The sequence below is a fragment of the Lagopus leucura genome, unplaced genomic scaffold (assembly GCF_019238085.1).
Source record: "Lagopus leucura isolate 7727_CA_CO unplaced genomic scaffold, USGS_WTPT01 Super-Scaffold_100159, whole genome shotgun sequence".
NCBI classification, from domain to species: domain Eukaryota; kingdom Metazoa; phylum Chordata; class Aves; order Galliformes; family Phasianidae; genus Lagopus; species Lagopus leucura.
In genome coordinates this window covers 31,918,684-31,938,306 of record NW_024962335.1, presented here as the reverse complement: position 1 = coordinate 31,938,306, position 19,623 = coordinate 31,918,684, and the positions used below count along the sequence as shown (strand labels likewise).

The 19,623-nt window shown below is 38.6% G+C and overlaps 1 protein-coding gene across 3 annotated transcripts in view; it reads left to right on the top strand.

Moving 5' to 3' along the window:
* Window positions 1–19,623, top strand: part of PHF21B (PHD finger protein 21B) — a 155,294-nt gene that overhangs the window by 113,024 nt on the left and 22,647 nt on the right. For all 3 annotated transcript variants that reach the window (XM_042890043.1, XM_042890042.1, XM_042890044.1), the window contains 3 exons: window positions 2,693–2,785; window positions 15,371–15,721; window positions 17,869–17,991. In XM_042890043.1, coding sequence (XP_042745977.1) covers window positions 2,693–2,785; window positions 15,371–15,721; window positions 17,869–17,991 — 567 coding nt within the window. The remainder of the gene's footprint in view (window positions 1–2,692; window positions 2,786–15,370; window positions 15,722–17,868; window positions 17,992–19,623) is intronic.

The following is a 19,623-nucleotide window of genomic DNA, read 5'->3' as shown; positions in this document are numbered from 1 at the left end:
AGGTCTGTGGTGGCATGTATAGAAAAGGTAAGAAGCCACACTTTAAGCATGACCTTCCTGAAGGAGGAACTTCTTGTTACAGTTTGCAGTTGTGGGTTATGTGCAGCCCATGAGAAGTTGTGATGTTTGCAGGGAAAACCTGGGCTCACTGCATTACCAAAGAAATCTCATTTTATTAATTAATAGTGCTGGGATGCAGAGAAAATGTACATCATATTGCATGAAATATGTAAATTTTCAGATTATCTGAGTTTGTAAGTTCCTTTTTGTTGTCCATTGTAAAAGGCAAAACAACTGAGCTGAGTTAATGTAGCTCATGATAATACAAAACAGGGAGTAATACTACCTCTACTAGGTGGCCATACAGCAGGTGGCTTCTCAAGTTCTCCTTCCCTTCAGGAATTCCTTGTGTCATCCTCCCCAGCGTGTAAGACCATCATATGGTAGAGAGGGCAAACAAGCCATTCACGCAGATAGTTTTTTGTATCCTTCCTGTTTTTATTCTATATGTCCCTCTATAGGGAACGCTGCAGTGGAAACACCCCATTCACTTCCTCACTTTGCTGACAGTACTCATGTGGGAAGGTAAAACTTGCTAATTCCTGTGTCTTGAGGTAGAAATGGTGTTGGTTTTTTTTTTTCTCTCTTTGGTCAAGACAAATTTTGGGGTATATTTTTACTTGGGCAATCCAGGCGGGTACTGATAATCTATGTGCACTCAGGAAAAATGATCTTGCATGCTTACAGATATACAACTCTCCTTGGTGATTGACTCTGGCAATTTTTAAACTTTCTTGAAGATACAAAACCACACAACCAAGTGTCTCAAAGAAAAGTGGCAGTGTTGAAACATAAGTTCTGTATGACAGGTTTATTAAAAATATTATGCATGAAAATGCATGGCATTCTTATCAAACACTGTAGTTAAAATGAAGCAGACTATTTTATGACTCTGATTTTGAAGTCTGAGAAGAACTCATCAACACGGACCTAACACAGTCTCTCTTTGCTTGAACTGACTTAATTATACTTTCATTTTTATTGACAAATTTCATTATCAGTTTGGGGTGACATCAGCATATTTTATTTTGCTGTCCATGATCCCGTATCTTTGTTCTGAGGAGACTTAAGTTCAGAGAAATTCACTGGAACCTGTTTTTCTTTTGTTATTAGTCGTTTCTAGCAACCAAATACATTTTTTCAGGTTTGTGGGTTTTTTTTGTTTTTTTTTTTTCCAGTGACTATGTCTCCCATGCTCTTATAATGGCAGTCATGTTCTTGCATATATTGCCACATTATTCCAACAGCAATTAGGAAACATTAGATAGAAGTTATACAAACTTGTCTTAAGAATACTGGCCAGTTAACTAAAATATGAACTGCATAACAGGGTGAATGAGTGGAAGAAGGTAAAGGGGAAAAGCTAGAAATATTCTTTAGATGTAGGACCCACTGAGTTATCTATCTTTTTTTTTTGGAGGAAAGAAGTACAAGCTATTTACAACATCTCAGATTCAGTATTTCAGAAGCATCTGTGGGTGTCTTGAAAAAGATCTACCATTCAGACTGTCTGAAATAAATGTCATACCTCTATCTACATCACTATAGATGGATGAAAAGCCAGCAAAGTAGTGAGGCTGAACAGTCACTGAGATTTTTTTAGGGGGAGAGGGGGAATTTAAATGCATTTGACAGTATTACAAAAGCATGTTTTACTTGTTCTGTTGATGTCCTTCTGTATTCATAAGTGAGAAAGACATTACTGGGTTAACAGGCTCTCTGCTTAGAGAAGTATCTTTATGAGAAAGACATTTACTCATTGAAGGAACTACATCAGATCTCTTAAATAAGTTTTTAATCAAATTCTTATTTGAGGGAAGGGTGAATACAGGTGGATGGTAATAGCTGCTGCATTGGCCCAAATGGATGCTGTCAAGGAATCAAAGAATGGACTGGGTTGAAAAGGACCACAATGATCATGTAATGTCAGCCCCCCTACCATATGCAGGGTCACCAACCACCAGCCCAGGCTGCCCAGAGCCACATCCAGCCTGGCCTTGAATGCCTCCAGTGATGGGGCATCCACAACCTCCTTGGGCAACCTGTTCCAGTGCGTCACCACCCTCTGTGTGAAAAACTTCCTCCTAATATCTAACCTAAAGCTCCCCGTCTCAGTTTGAGACCATTCCCCACCCTGATAAACAGCTGTCCTAGATGAATGTTATGTTACAGTGTGTTAAAGCAGATTTATAAGTAGCTTCCCATTTTAATAATTCAGTATTTAATGTTTACTAAACACAGTGAACTTCTCTTATGACCCTGGCAACCATGCAATGCATCACCTTCTAGTGCACATTTTGAAGTCTTGTGATGGTGCATTTCACCTTTCTTTTGAAAACAAGCCTAGACAGTCTTCTGTTGTTGCCACATGATTGTTTGCTGTGTGTACCAAAAAAAATACACCCAATGCACAATAATGAGGCACATCCTTCGCACTCATAGTTAGGAGATGCTCTAAGAAGGCACTGGCTTTAATGAGCAGTTCTTTGAAGTTAAAGAGAAGGGAAAGTAACTCTTTAGTCCAAGTGGATTGGGAAGGGAAGCTCTGTGTAGAGTAGAGCCTGGGCAAGCTATGCCTGTATTTTAATCCTTGTTCTATTGTTTTGTGTTTGTTGTTTTTTTTTTTCAACAGACTTTGGGAACTATCACTGCAGTGCCCATTAAGGTTCCTCAGGTCAGCTCCTTGCAGAGGTTGGCAGGACAAGGACCAGCAGTGCTACCTCAGGTACGAAATACAGTTCCATGTGTTGTTTAATATGCATTCAGCTGTGTTCCCATCTAGTGCCAAAGTCTGTGTAGGTTTGCACACCCATTTGACTGAACAAATTTAGTAGATCTTGTGTGTTACTGGGCAACTCACCTTCAGTGAGTTGAAAAGCAGAGCTATGATTTTCTCCAATTTGTGAAGAAAAGAAATATCAGATATATTTTTGGGATTATACTTTTAGCACAATTAAAAGTCATAATAAAAAAAAAACAACTCAGATTCATTGTGAAAGAACAAAATACATATGGCAAACTGTAAATTTAGGCTTTGTAAAATGAATCACAAATAATGGGATGCAAAAATCTGCAAATCTGTAATTAAAAAAGGGAGGTGGAAGTATTAACCTTTCTGTTCAGGATTTAGACTAAAGCATTCTTTTTCTAACTTACTTTACCTCTGTTTATTCCAGTATAGAGTTTTGTCTCAACTAACCCAGAAGCGAGACTGAGAGTCTGTGTAGAGGTGAAAGTATTAGGTCATCTATGCTCACACCTTGAGACCTGAATTTTCTTTTCTGAATATCCAGCATAGTTTCCCTAATCATACACTTTGTTCCCCATTTCAGCCCTCCTTCTCAAAAGCTTTAGATGTCATTTTCAACATGTGTAGTGGTTATTCTTTCTGAGTCATGATTATTAAGTGCAGATGTATTGCTCTTTGTGTAGCCCTCAGAGGTCTATTTTTCATATTTGAACATTTTTCTAACATTGAATTCAATGTTAGGTCTTCCTATTGTTCCTTTATTTATTTTTTTTTCCTAATATTTTCTTAGTGGCAGAATCTAGTAGCAGATCTATGAACTAAATCTGCCTGGAGGAAGGAGTATTTGTATTTCCAAGATAAAGTTCTTAAATTCTCTCTTTAAATTACATTTTGTAGAAAACAAAGCTGTGAACATAAAGTGAAGGTCATAGTTTTCTTATCAAGTTCAAGTCTTTGCTTTTCAGCTGTTCTTATGGCATAATGACACATTGATTCTTTGCCATTTTGGGGTGTCAAAGATGAGCAGATTGTTCCTGGAAATAGATGAAGTTCAAGAGCACTGGAAAGACCTGTAACAGGGACTTAAATTATTGTTAAGGTTATGTTTTAGCAGTGATGATGGCATTGCAAATGCTGCACTTAGTGAAGCATCGATGTTCTTACACTTGTGTTAAACAGAAAAATTTTCCTTGTGTTAGATTCAATTTTGAAGAGTTGAAAAAAGTGGAATAACATGTTTTTTTTATCTATCTTTCTCTTGAGCTCATGGCAGTATTTGTATTTGTATTTCTCTTTTTCGTTTGTGTTCTAGAACAGTCTTTAATTTCAGGCCTGTTTTTGCAATTGTACTTGGTATTAATGAAATATCAATGTTTCTGCAGCAGCCTTGCGCCATAGTTTACTAAATTTTCTATTTCATACAGACAACATTGGAAATAACCACACAGCAATCTCACTTCTGTCAGAACTAAAACTAAAGTATGCAGCTACATATAAGACCTCATTATCAGGAGTACTTATGTTCTGTGTGTTTTCTGAGTTTGCACAGGCCTAGATCTCCTTCAGCAATAGCCTCCCCCACTTGCAAGCTGTCTCCTCTGCAGCTCATTCTGGTCTGTATGTTCATCTCCTGCTCAAAGTCTGCAGAGAACTTTAAAATTTCCATACCATTTCCTGGAGAAGAACTCTCCCACCCACCAAAACTTTCTGCTTGATGTTTAACAAAGATCAAGTTTTCATTCTGAAATTATTTTGGAAATGAAGGGATGTTTAGTATCTTCCAGGAGGAGCTGGAAAACATGCTTTACTGAGTCCTGTCACAATCCATGTTCTCTTAGCTATTGTGCATCAGTTTTGGTTACAGGGCAGGCTGGCTACTAACCTTATTTTGTCCCCCCTGGGTGACCTCCATAGCTTGTGTACCTTGTTCTGAGTTGGTGGTGCAATGCTACCATTCCAGGACAGATTTTCTGAGAGGCAGCTTTGTCACTGCTGCCCAAACATATTAACAAGTAGGGCTTGAATGAGTTTGGCATTTGCTAAAACCTTACTCCAATGCCCTCGTAGCAGCAAATTAAAGGGACAGCTTTTTCACAACAAACCATTATTTATAACCATTAACATATAATATATATATTAACATTAACATATAATATATAACATATAACCAATTCATTACACCTCTAGAATACAACCTATCACACAAAAGACTGAAGCAGTACAATGTCCATATTCATGCATATTATCCAAGGCTGAATATTGTTCTGCATCCTAACCTTCCCCAACCTCCACCTGTGCAATGTCTGGCTTTACTAATGGGTAATGAAGAGCCCTAAGAGCAATGAAATCATGGCAGCAAAGGTTTCAGTAAGCCCACCAGCATGCCTACCTTCTTACTCAAGCAGCTAAGTTTAACTGCAGTTTGTGCTACTGTAGCATCAGGTACAGGGACAGTCTCTTGGACTGGCTTAATCATGTCTATATGTTCCTCTCTTCGTATCTATGGAGTGGTTGAAGGCCTGATATGGCCCTTTGTATTTATATTTTGATGCTTTCATTGTTCCTCATCAAGACTCTTGATTTACCTCAATGCAGTCAACCAGAAAATCACCATACAAGTAAACCGAGGCACTTAGCTATACTTACAGGAAACAGTACATGCAGCTTTCTCATTCTCCACATTTGTATGGATACAAATTACAAATTTATTTTGATCATTTGAATGGGTTTATGATATGACCCCCTGGGAGCTCTTCCATATGGGGAATAAAGATTCAAAATTTGCATATTCAAAATTATAGCAAAATCCCATCACTTTTTGCAGTACTACTATTAAAAAGAGCACAAACAAACATTAATTACAAGTTCATTGCATAATACAAACAATATTTCTTTAGGCATTCATTATTTGCCAAAACAAGATTCTTTGGCAGACTTTTTTCTAAATTTTTTTTTCCAGAATATGCGGTTATTTTTGTTTTCATCAAATAAATACAATTTCTGCTATGGGCTGCAATATTTGGGATTTTAATTCTATAGAATAATAGAATATCTCAATTTGAAAGGGATTCACAGTGGATCGACAAGCCCAGCTCATGATCCCACACAGTACCACCCAAAGCAAAACTCCTCTGCTCTGGGCTCAAGAGGGACCAAGGAACCTCAGCTGATTCTCATACATCTTCTTCTCCAGACCTTTCACCATCTTTGCAGCCCTCCTTTGGATGCTCTCTAATAGTTTTATGTTCTTCTTGTATTGTGATGCCCAAACCTGCACACAGGACTTGAGATGAGGACATAAAAGCGTAGAGCAGAGCAGGACAATCCAGATCTAATTTTTCATCTTACATTGGCCTTTGAGGCTTCCAGTTGAGTGAGATATTTTTAAACTGCAAACTCTCCACTTCACTCTCAGAAGGAACTTGTGGAGTTCTTATACTGAAACACACAGGTGATGTGCTCTAATTCTCAAGCTGTTCCTCTGCTCGATGGCACTCATTAACTGTAAGGAGGGGTGGCCCCCTTGCAGGCTGGGGCTCCAGATTCCAGCTGAGGTGCAGAAAATCTGTTTGTTTGAACCTTTTTACATAGAAATGTCACTCAGTATATCCACTTGAAGGCACATGAAGAAAAAAATCTTAGTTTCAGTTCTTCCAGCGGAGCATTTTCAATAAAGCAGTCAAGGTATTAAAATAAACCTCCCATTTTGTTGTCTGTAATTTGGGCCCAATCCAGTTCTTGTTGAAATTAATAGAGAGATTGTGATGATTTGAAGAGCAGTTAAATCAGATTATAATGCTATTTCCCTGACCTATTTTTCCACTCTTGGTTGAAGGCAGGGCTTGAGATTGCTTTGCTCATGACATTCCTGACTAGAATAGTGCAGAGCTGTGTGGCAGAAGCACATGGTGGAACTATCACGTAGATTAATGGTGAACAGAAACAGGAACTGTTTTACATAACATGTGCATGTTTTTCAATAGACCCTAGCCAATTCTGCTGTCAAGTGCTGCCTATTTTTTCTCTTCAGGAGTGATTTTATTGCGTGTCATTCAGTAGGATCTGCATTCAGTCACTAGACTGTAGGCTGCATTGGGGCAGAAATGGCTTTGTTACCCTACTTTTTTTCTTTGCAGGTGCAGCATGAGCCCAACCAGAGGCTGTGGTCTCTACATGTTCCCATAACCTAAAAGCACATTTGCATTTATAACACTTCTTGTCATAGTTATCATCCGCACAGTTCCACTAGCAGCTGCTACTTCTCTTCACATGTGTACCCAAACCAACTCCTGGCTTACTTGGTGACAGTACTTGTGGAAAATTTCTTGAAAGGAAAACAACCCTTCTAGCCAGCACCTGCGCTGTGCAATAGCAGGAAAAGTGTTCTCACTGACTGGTCTGTGGCAAAGCACCTCTCTGTTTGTATCCTAAGTCTAAAACAATCATTACTTTCGAATATAATATGTGAAGACTGGGCGTAGGCATAAAAAAATGGAAAAAATATTATTACTAAATGTGAGTTGGCCTTTGTGAAGCTGGGAAAGAAGATGTCTGATGTGCATGTCTGTATCAGAAGTTAAACTGAATTGTTCAAGAGAGACAAAAGTGTTTTATTGTTTGTTTGAGTATGGAACAATGGAATTGGGCAAAGTCATTATTACAGTGTCAGAGGAGAAAAGAACTATAATCCCCTAAGGCATGTCGTGCACCTTTCTGCTACATAACCTACTGCACTTCAAAGGGGATGTGTTGGAATGCTAGTGGAGAAGGAGGCATAATCTAATTCAAGGTATCTTAATCAGCATGGTGTATAACCTAGAAAAGGGTTTTCCAATAATATTTAATATTCATTGCCTGTATGCATGCAGAAAGCATGGAAACAAAATTGCAAAAAGCAAAGGGAAAGGTTTGCATAGGTCTGGCTGAAAAATGTAGCCCTTAAAAAATATAATGTTAATCTGTTTTATTCTGTATAAGGTTTTATGCTGTGCTTGTCACTGTATTTGGAACGCCTTCCAGTAAGCAGAAAGATTAACATCTGTTGTAAGCTATTTCTTCTCTCATGCTTTCCCTTTGGGAAGAAGCATGTGCAGCTGAGTGTTCTGGTTAGCGTTTCTTTTTATCAGTTTGCTTATTTTTAATAGGCATGTTACTATTAATTACATGCCTCTGTATATTTCTGTCAAAGGAGAGTAACACAGAAAATATTTATTGTCAAAATGATACAGTTCTGTGCTCTTAGAGAAGAAGGTTAAGTCCTCTCCCTGTGTAAGCATCACTCTGGCTGAAGAGATTCACTGCACCATGGATGCATGAACTCTTCCGCTTATCATACAGAGTTTCATGGGAAGATAGAATGGGGCAGGGTGAGATGGTATGGAATAGAATAAAACAGAACAGATCAGAACAGAATGGAATGGAATGTTTGAAGGGACCTTCAGAGATCACTAAGTCGGACTGCCTGACCACTTTGGGACTAGCCCAGTCAAAGCATGTTTTTGAGGGCATTGTTAAAATACTCCTTGAACACTGACAGACATGGGCACCAGCCACCTCTATAGGAAGTCTGTTCCAGTGCTTGAGCGCCCTCATGATGAAAACACTGCAATTTGTGGGAATCTTGGTGACCTGCTCATGGATAGGTCAGATAGGCAGGCTGCATTGCTGATAGAATCATGGGTTTTCTGGAGCATACAGAGTGCTTCATGCTAGGTATTTTGCATTGCTCTAGTGCAGCCAAGATGGAAGATGTGAATAAGGTGCTATGATTATAACTGTTCCTTGTAGATGAGACTGTGCTGGCAGTTGGCCCTGGCAAGAAATCCAGTTTGCTGGAAAAAGATGAGTATGTACATGAAGCAAAATGGGCTGTACCCAGATACAAGCTTTCCAAAATACCTCCCTCTGTTTTCTCTATCTGATTTTCTGTTCATTATGAGGGAACCGATCTGTGGTAGTTGTGAAGGAGAAGAACTGGATGTGCCTTGTCCTTGACTTCTTCAGAGCTAACCAGTGTCATGAGCATTTTGAAAAGAATCTGGAAAAGACCGATCTCCACGATAGTCTGCAAATAAGAACCAAAAATATCCATACAACGTCCAGGAAAGATTAAAGCAGTTCTAATATTCAACATTGTGCCTTCTCCACTGTTAAAGTCTCATGCTTCTCCAGATAAAGATTTTTGGTTTTGACAGGTCAGGGCTGGTCAGATTATCATAACGTGCCATTATTATCTAGGATCACAAAAAGATTTTAATGTGATGGGCAACATTAAACTGTGACATTCCCATCTTTAAAGTGACACCAGAATGTCACTTAGGGAAACGCAGCTGTGTGGGATGGTCCAGAGCCCAACCCTAAATGTATACGGATAGAAAGAAAGTGGACAGGTGTTCACTGGGTTGTGCCTAAAGTCTTCATGGACACTTTTTAGATAAATTAAAGCAAGTTAATCACAGATGAGTATCTGAGAGAGAAGCAAGCTGGCTTGTAATACTGAAGAGAGTAGAAATAGAAGTGAGTTATTGACTGGTGTGTTTAATCACAGTCTAGCTTTTATATTTCTATTGTAATCCTAAACAATAAGGATTACATTCTTTTCTCAGAGGCACACAGATAACTGTATATTCAAAACAGGATCACTGTGCAGAAGGAAAAAGCAGAAATCCTTGTCAACTTCAACCCATACTTGTAAATTTTTTTTAAAATTATATTGATTTTAATTTGCTGGTTTAATAGTAGTTTTCCCCTTTGTAAATGGATAAGAGCTACTTTATGAATCATCATCTCAATAGCTCCAATGCCAAACTAGAAAATACAGTCAGTATAATTGAGGAGAAAATGTGGGTTTCATTAGCAAAAGTCGGTTAAGTTCCTGTGAAAATGCAGTTTGTGTTTGAAATGCTGATAATGTTTTTAATAAAGAACTCCCACCTGACTGCCTCCCACCAACATCTGCAGAAAGCAGAGGTGGCAGATTCCAGCACGAGCAACACTCTCATTTTCTCTTTCTGTAGCATCAAGCAAGGCTGAAGGAGAAGAAAAAAATGAGATGAAATACTTTCATTAACCTGGGTTAACTATGTTACCTGGGTGTCCCCTTGTCACTAAAGTTGTCTATCCACGACTAACAAGTTGAAATACCAAAAAACAGTAGGTGTGTGATCCAAAGGAAAATATCCAGTGTAGAGCATATGATTTGGAAAAAAAAAAAAAAAAAAAAAAAAAAGTCAAAATGTAACAGAATGATTCTTCATTTGCATGGCAGGTAGAATGAGAGACTAAGTTTCATTCTCAGGTGCTAACTGTGGTTCTGGCCAACATGAATTTCTGTTGATTTCAGTGAAGAAAAAGACTTCTTCCCTGTTTCAGCCTTTCCAGAGCAGCAAGGATTGGAAATGTGGGCTGCAGAACTTGCTTGAGTTTCACCCTTCATTTCATACAATTCTTCTCCTATCTCAGGGACAGATGAAGACACTAAAGAAAGTCTGATATTTTGTGGGGGTGGGGTTCATTGAGCAGAGTCATCTTGCTCAGCATTTTTTCATAGTACACACTGAAGATAAAACTTTTTTTTTTGTGAGTCTCCATCAATGGGAAGGAAGAAAAGTCCATGTGGATCTGCAGTCACTTGTGTTTTTGAATCTTGCCACTGTGGCAAGAAAATAATCTGTGTTTATTTTGACTGTGATCAGACCAATCTGACGACAACAGAAGCTAATCAAGAAAGATACTAAAAATCAATAAAAGTAGAAATGCTTTTATTTGGGTCTGCTGGATGTTAGGGTATGTCATTACTGTGAAGTTATGAAGAACCTGTTTTTCTGCCCAATTTTTATTGATATAAAAAAAAGACGGAGAAAGTCAGTCCTCAGCTGACATAAATAGATACAGCTTTACTGAAGTCACTGTGCATCTGTTCATTCTGGTGAAGGTTATAATTACCCCATATTGCAATCATTTTATCAGCCATAGCTAATGTTTTCTGTGTGATCCTCTAAAGCTTTTCAAGAATGAAAGCTCTGTCTGCTGCTCCCAGCACTTTGCCTCTGTGACATATGAATTGTGCCAAATACATTTTGAGTTTTTGTTTTTAAGCTCCGAGTACAAGGGTGAAGTGAAAATAAAGTGTGAATAATGGTCTTTCTCTCAAAGGCAATGTGATATTGCGTTGAGCTGAAAAATTTGCTCTCATACATATCGCCCCTGCCAGTATGAGGGGCTGATTGATGCTGAGCACGATCCAGCTTATATCTAGTACTGGGAAGGGGGAGGGCTTTTCAGTGCTGCTGACAAAGCTATAGCAACATCCAGGACTGGAGGCTGAACTTAGGCAAAATTCAACCTTGCAATAAAATGCCATTTGCAAGCATGATAAAATATTAGAAGTTTTTGGGGCTGACGATGAATTCATCATTAAGAAGTCCTTCATATTTTCTGTTAAAATCAAACTTCAGTTTCTGGGATAAATTGTATGGCCATTTCGTGACTTGGAGGATCATGATGATCTCTTTTGGTTTTTGTAATTGAAGTTCTCTTGATATCTTTCCTTTCTCACTGGGCCACGAAGACAATGTATTTGCCAGAATTCTCAGAGAACCTGCAGATCTGCACAGAGATAACAATTCTCATTAAGTCCCGTCCTAAAGGACTACATATCATTGCCCACAGAGATGGGAATAATTGTGTTTTCATTCTCATCTCCCCCATACTTGCTTGGGTTGGGTCTTGAAGACTTGTTTTGTAAGGGTTTTTCTTTTTTACCTTTTTCTTTACTACAGCACAGGAGTGGTTTACCTGATAGGACATAGATTGCCCATAATCACAGTTGATTCTGTCAGTGGTGACACATATCAGGCTCTGCCACTGCAGCCACTTAGCCATACGTGCACCTCTGTGGTATGCAACAATTTCTGCACTTGAGAACTGGAATGATGTTTCAGTGTAATGGAAGCCTTTGGCTTCACATAGGGGCATCTAGATGGAGTTTAATGATATGGGATGCTCAAGAAGGCATGCTAGTCACAAGAGCTGATTCCCTTCTGATCTCAAACTCTTTAAAATACATGAAATTAGAGGTTGCTGAACAAAAGAGCACTCTGCATCTCTCACTGGATCTGGCTCCCTGTTTTTTGCCGGTCTGAAAAGCCACCTAATGAATTCCCAGGTCTGGAAATATCTTCTCTTGCAGGTTACTTGAGAAATACCATGGTTGTCTGAATAATGCTGCCTAAAATAAAATGTTGTTGTTATCGAGGTTATTGAGCAAACTTGAGAACAACGTGACATTGTGAAATCACTGTATTCAAGCATCAGCTCTTCCTCTACTACATTTATAGCCCTGGTAGTATCACATTCTGTTTTGACAGCTGTCAGAAGTTAAATGAAAGATATTTGAGGAGAGGAAGTGTTGAGCTACAGGAGAAACAGTTGCAGTTTCTCTTTGTGACACACATGCTGTCTGTTACTCTTCCTCTTCCCTTCTCCTCTTCCAAACTTAGGCCCCTTTTATTTGCCATGACTTCTGGTGGGGGCTGGTACCATGCAACCTGTGCTACTTGCAGTGGAAGAGGATTTTCATCATCTTGTATGTAAAAGACAGTCCATACTCTGCTCCTATATTTTCTCCTGTTCCTTGATGACTCTTAGACGACTGCTTTGCAGTGCAGGGAAGGAATCTGTTAGCTCACTCTTTATCTTTTTTCTTCCCAATTGACACAGTTTATTCTTATTACTGTAGCAGATAATGTGAACTCTGTTAGAGATCTTCCCCTCAGCACTACTGAACACTTAACACTCAGTGCTACGATTCATAGGTGTTAGAGCACTGTGGATAGGAAGGGGTTTCTACGCATGTTTTCTTTTTTTGGATCCATGTCTGTGGGCTGTGGAAAGAAATACTGTTTAAACTTTAACTTATTTTTGCTTTAATTTGTGCTAGGAGCACCTTAAACTTTCCCGATATCAACTCTTAATTGCTCTGTAATAAGTGTGCTTTCACAACTATGAATTTGTCAGAGAATTTGTGGAGCCTTGGAATAGGAAGAGCGCTATACCTTCTTTGTATCACAAGGTGGCAGAAAATGCCCAGCTTATCTTCTTCATAGTCTCATAGAGTAGCTTGGATTCTTGTGCTGTACCACTGAGAAATTGTATTGGATACATCAATACACAGACCTTTTTAGGGAATAAGTTACTTTGAAATATTAAGTCTGCATAAGTGGGCAGGAAGATCTGATTATATAGGAAAGTCATATGCAGACATCCACAACTTGCAGAATTTGCATAATTGCATAAAAAGCCTGTATAAAATCTGTTGAAGTATTACACTCATCAATATATATATAGGTAATGGTGTAGAAAAGATAGCTATAGAGTTAGAGTATATATAGGAACTTAATTTTCAGTAGACTTTTGATTAAATGTAAACATGCAAGTGACAGTGACAGATAACAGTAGATCTATATAGACTGCCTGACAGTTTTTGGCTAAAAAAACTACTGAGACGATTTGTTATCAGACTTGATTATTTCTCAGGGAATGCTACATTGAGTCTTTGATCTGAGAGCTACTATTTATTTTCTCTCTCTCACTCTCTGTGTATGTGAGCTTATCTGTTTGTGTGCTTGCAATATTTCTGCTGGTAACTGGTGTTGCATTAATTTACAATTAAAAAACATTGAAGAAGAAATAGAAACATTTAGAAGTTTGCCAGACAGCTTAGAATTAAATTTCAATTTTTTTTTTGGCTGAGAGAATACATTTTAACTGTATTTTGCCAAGCGTCTCAGACTTCTTCTGAATAATGGCACTATTTCTGTGAACGTGTCTCTGAGCACATGGGCTTGAACAGCTTGTTAAAGGCTTACATATGAGAGACTTACATAAGGTATAGGAGGGAAAATGGTATTATTATGAAAGTGTAAAAATAGATATTACAATATCTGCTTGTGTAATTGACTGATCCAGACATGAACAAGGTGCATTAAGTGTCTGTCTCTGCTTCATGCTGCGATTGCACTGGGCGGTTTTTCATGTAAGAAGCATTAGTTTTGTGAAATGCCTGAGTGAAGATGGTTTTAAACCAAACCTCTGGGCATTGCTTTTGAAAATTAGATCATTACCAAGTTGTCATTATGAAGTTAAATATAAACTCCTGTCTAAAATATCTTGGACAAGATATTTGTCTGGTATCTTAACTAAGTAAATTAAGTAATCCCTATGTTAAATGTGTGAATCTGAACTCACTGAATAGAGGAAAAATAGCAAATAAATAAATAAATAAATAAATAAAATTGGGTTCTTGTCAGAATATCTTGAGTGTGGTTTGTCCTAGTTTAGTGTGGTTTTGAGACATTTTGCATCTGAAAGTCCTTTCAGTGTCAATCCAAAGCTGTGAGTGAACATCCTGGTTTCCAGCTTTGTTGCTTATCTGTTGCCACAGCTTGGGCATGGCCTCCAGCCTGGCTCGACTTACTTTTTCACTTTCCATTTGCCTTAATTGCTTGTAGTTCATACACCCCTAAGATGGACTGTAATTCTGATGCATATTTGTACTGTTCATTGAATTTAGGACCAAGTGGTAACTGAGGGCTAAGCTACTGAAACACAAAGAGCTGAAATACATGTCGCAAGTATTCTTCTTGAGATATGGGTATGGCTCCTCCTTGACAGAGGTTGATGGCCAGCCCTGAGAGGTGATTTTCCCTACATCAGTACATCCCTGTCTTTTCATTCAGTGGTGTACTAAGGCTGGAGGATGGATGCAGCAGAACTGGAAGGGCACAGGCAGCTGTTTCCAGTGCCTGTCTGCTGCAGCTTGTCATTTTGTTTCACAGTATGGAGGGTGCGAGAAGTGACAGGATGAAATAAGTACACAAGGAGCCAGCTGCTTTATGTGGCCATGTTAACGAATAAGCCAGGAGTGAAGTTAACTTCATGTGAAGCAGTTTAAATTATTTATTTTCAATTCTAGAACTGTAGTTACCACGTTGTTCAGTCAGAGCCCTGTTGACAGGCTGACATTAATTACTCCACTGGAAACACATCACATTAGCTGGAAACTATTGTTTTCAGCTATCATTCATTGTTCCATGTAAAGGTGCAGCCTGCACAAACACTGGCAAATGGCTTCCCCTCCATCCATGGAAGTGCCTTCTGTGCTCACCCACAACAGTGAATCAACTCTTTACTTACAGCAACAAAATATTAAGTTCAGCAGTTGTGGGCATTTTTTTTTCTCCCTTTCTGCTTTGGATGGAACATCCTTACTGAGAACCAAATGTGGCTCAAGTAACTTGTATGGATGTGTGCTAATAAAAGGGTGGGACTGACTTTTTTCTCCCTTCTTGTTCAGCATTGCAATGAGTTAGGGACTACAGAGTGGCTCAGTTGAGGAGTGGAGGGAATACATCTACAGGCAAATGAATAGCTGTAAACCTGGAGTTGCAGTGTTATGTTTTTGTAGATGCTCTTGTTGCATGGCTAACACAATTTTAGTCTATGGGCAGAGTTTATCCCATATGTTGGATTATGCCCAATAACATCTAATTTTTTTTTCAGGTTAGGCCAAAGACCCTGATTCCAGACAGCCTCCCTATTTCCCCATGCAGAGACCAACCATCCAAGCAGCCTCCAACCTTCCAAAAGGCGACCGTCGTCAGCATCAAAAATCCCAGCCCTGCCCTCCCCACTGCCAACAACACCGTCAGCCATGTAGAGACGCCTAACAGCCAGGCACAGAGCGTCACCGATCCTACCCCTCTCTCATCACCTCTGAGCAGTGCCGGTGTGGCCTACGCCATCATCTCCACCTCCCCCAGCAATGCAGCCCCTATCAGCACCAGCGCTACTGTCTCTGTGGTCAATGACAGCATCAAAGTGCAGCCACTCCTCATCAGCACCGATAGCAAGGTAGGTTCAGTTTCTTGCTGCCTTCAAGTTGCCAAACAAGGGAATTATGATGCAGATGTGAGCAGGATGTTCACAGAATCACTGAGGTGGGAAGGGATTTCTGCTGCGTCCCAGCTCAAGCTGGGACACCGTGAGCAGTGTGCTCAGGACCACATCCATGTGGCTTCTGGAGATTTCTGAGGAGACTTCACAAACTCTGGGCAACCTGTGCCAATGCTCTGACACTTGCACAGCAGAGAATTGCTTCCTGGTATTCAGAGGGAACCTCCTCTGCTCCAATTTGTGCCCATTGGCTCTGATTCTGGCACTGGGCACCATTGAGAAGAGCCCACTTCCTTCTTCTGTCTACCTTCTCTTCATGGATTTGTACATGTTGAATAGATCCCCTGAAGCGTCCTCTTCTCCAGGCTGACAAGGCCCGCTGTTTCAGCCTTTCCTCACGGAACTGCTTGAGTTTATTGATAGCCTGTAATTGGACTCGTTCCAGTAAGTGCCTGTCCCCCTTGTCCTGCACAGCTCTGTATGGAATAGTGCCAGTGGTTTCTGAGAAAGGAAATATTCAGAAAGCAATGAGAAAATCCTTAGCAGGACACATGGATGCCAGTAAACATTTATCAGTGTAAATAGCTTGTTTTTAGTGGGATTAAAATGCATCAGTATGTAACTTGACATTATGATCTTCCCTTTTCTTAAACCATTTCTTATTAATATTTCTGATTTCTGTGCAGGTTCAAATGTCCTATGGACTCCTTCTTCAATTATATGGTGATATCAGTTATATCAACTGGTCTCAGGGGAGTGTATCAAATAACCAAGCATTCCCTTCTACTTTTCCAGGGGCAAGCCGAATGAAATGAGAGATCAGACTTTCAAAACTGATCAACAGATCAGTAGGAAAAAATCAAGTTATAAATTTATTGTTTCCTCTTTGTACAGTTTTTCAGCTTTGAAATACAAGAACTTCACCACTTGTGTCCCAGAAATAGATTCAATAAAGTCTGCCAATATAACCAGCAGACATTCATTGTAATTTGCTGCTAGGATCCTGCTGCTCTGGATATTATTGGCAGCACAGGTTCTCATACAGAACTAACAAAGAATACAGGATGCAGTATGGTTTGTGAATAAATAAAACTAAGCATCTCTTCCATACTTCTCTAAAATTATTTGTTTTTCTTTCTCAAACTAGCTACTGGTTAAAAAAAATACCCTTTCATGCTATTGAGTCTTTTCGAGTAACAAGTACTCATATATGACAGTTAAATAAATTGGTTGAAGGTTAGCAATTAGATGGAAGAGACTCCATGTTGAAATCCAATACCTTTCATCAAGAAGGTGACCTTGGGAAACTTCCATACTCCTCTATGAAGCTTTGATTATGGGTGTAAAGTCACATGTGTAGTTCTGGCATCAAAAATTGTCTTTCTTTTCTTTTAATTTAATGCCTTGTGAGGTAATGTTATTTGTAACTGTGAATCTTTATGTAGTAAATCAGACAGTATTAGATGCATGCACAAGAAATCTGTGTAGTAATTCCTATAGCAAAGGTTCTAAAACTCAATTAATTCTAATTTAAAAAGTATATTTTACTTTGTTTATGCAAAACTGGATGTCTACCACTCATAATCTATAAATACTAAGGACTCAACTCTGATCTCAGTTACAACAGTATTACTGAGGAGCACCTTCCCTCCACTCCATGTGTACTTACTCTGAAATAACACTGAGATGACTGAGGTCAGGCTATTACTTAGAATGTGTAGTAGTTCCATCTCTTCTATGTGTATGTGAAGTGAATTAAAGGAAACAATTTAGAATCACTGACAACCTGGATAGTAAATTTAGGCCACTAAAACACCTTCAGTAGCCCTCTGAATACAGTGTCCTGATTTGCAGAGATGTTCATGTCAAATGGCTCCCTTAGGCTGCTGCTAGTTTATGATGCATCTATAAAGATTAATTTGTGGAAAGTTTAGTAGAGATTTAGAGACCTAAGCTAGGTATCTAGTTCTTGATACAACTGACTTGTGATTTGCATTTATATACATAGGTATCAACTAACCATTCTGTGAAGAATCAAGTTTGAGGCAGAAAATTCCAGTTTCGTGTAGTGAATTCTGATCTTTTATTTGTATGTTGTCTTTTAGGTTATCATTATTCAGCCTCAAGTCCAAACCCAGACAGAAAGTAAAGTGGAGACAAAGAAACCTCCTGAAGAGTCAGCTCAGGGACCCCCTGCTACCAAAAAGAAAAAGGAGGAAAATCCAGAGGTGATTTATTTTATTATTATTATTGTAATAAATGTGTTACAGTATGGTTGAATTCTAGAGACCATTTCTAAACACTTTTCTGCATGCATATATAATTACTGTATTTGTGCTTGTGATTCATTGCAAATGGAGTGATTCCTGCCCAAGAGAGCTGCTCTGACAATTTTGGTTTGCATCATTCAAATCTTCCATTGTCACAGAATGTAAGAATTGTAGGTCTTACAATGATCCAGGCACCTTGTATGAATATAGTCGTATTTCTTCTAAAAGACATATACAAGCTGATAATATTTTATTTTATGCTAGCAAATAACTAACGCCAGCTTTACAGGCTGTATATGAGATCAAATTAATATTTCTTTCTGTAAGCTGATCTTTTATGTGTTTGTTCTCTTTGTAATGAATTTACAATCTCTAGATTGCACGTAGCAACATATTTCCTTGCATTTGCTGCGTGCTTGCCATCCGACGTGCATGTTCTCTCTCTGAATAAAAAGCAGGCTATAGGGTTAAAACTCTTTCATGAGCTATATTTACTATGTAAATGAAAAATACAAATCAGAAGATGTAGAAATGGAGACTATGTTTAACAGGCATTTTGGTTTTACTAGATATATTCAAATTAGATTGTGTGTACTTCTGAGGCAATTTGAGAAATTATGCCAGCTGAATTTACTTCTGATGTTGAAATGCTCAGATCACATGACATCCTAACCTTGTTAGTCTAATATGCTTGTAGCAAGAAGGCATCCTTGGAGCTGTAGGTATAAGAGGACTATTGCAATGTAAGTTTTTAATGTTATGTGAGCAGTGTGAGTGGTAGTTTGTTTTGCCATTTTGAGAGGCTTGTATACTTAAAAGACTGTTAAGGAATAAATATTGTGACTTCTGGCCTGGAATGTCACAGCTTTATGCAGAAGCCCTGCTGAACAACACTTACAAAATCTCCCCAGCTTAAAATCTGACTTTTTGTATGAATCTTCATTGTCACTGAATGATGGGACCACATGAATCTATTTTCTTTAGAGAAGTGTTTCCAAATTATTATTATTGTGCAGCACCTGGTTGGCAGAAAAATTCAAGCAGAATCTACCTGGTGGGTAGATTCTGCTTGAAAAAGAATTCTAGGAAAAACTTCATCTTTTCTTTGCCCATAACTTATCCCCTGCAAAAGTATATTAAGCAAATATCTTCCAGAGGGATGCAGGAAGAGACCACCTGACACATGTTGTTATATAGCATTTTTAAATGTAATGAGCTTTCTGTTAAATTGCTAACAAGTATGTCCTGGTGTCAATGGTCTCTTTGGTTGCCTTTTTGTAACCAAGATCACTGTTCCTATAGTACATACAGGAGGCCTCAGCAAGCACGTTTTTCTGGTAGGATGCTGAAGCCATGCCCTTAAGTATGACCTTTTTTTTTTTTTTTCTTTTCTTAGATTCGTTTTAGAGTCATAAATATGTAGGTCTAGAGTTACTTTCTTTTGTTCTTTGAAAGTAAACTTTAGTTGATTATAATGTATTTGAGCAATTAGTGTAATTAGAGCTAACAACATAATTAGTGTAAACACATGTAATGACATAAATAGAACACGCAATTATCAAATGAAATGGTTTTGTAAAAATCTTTGTT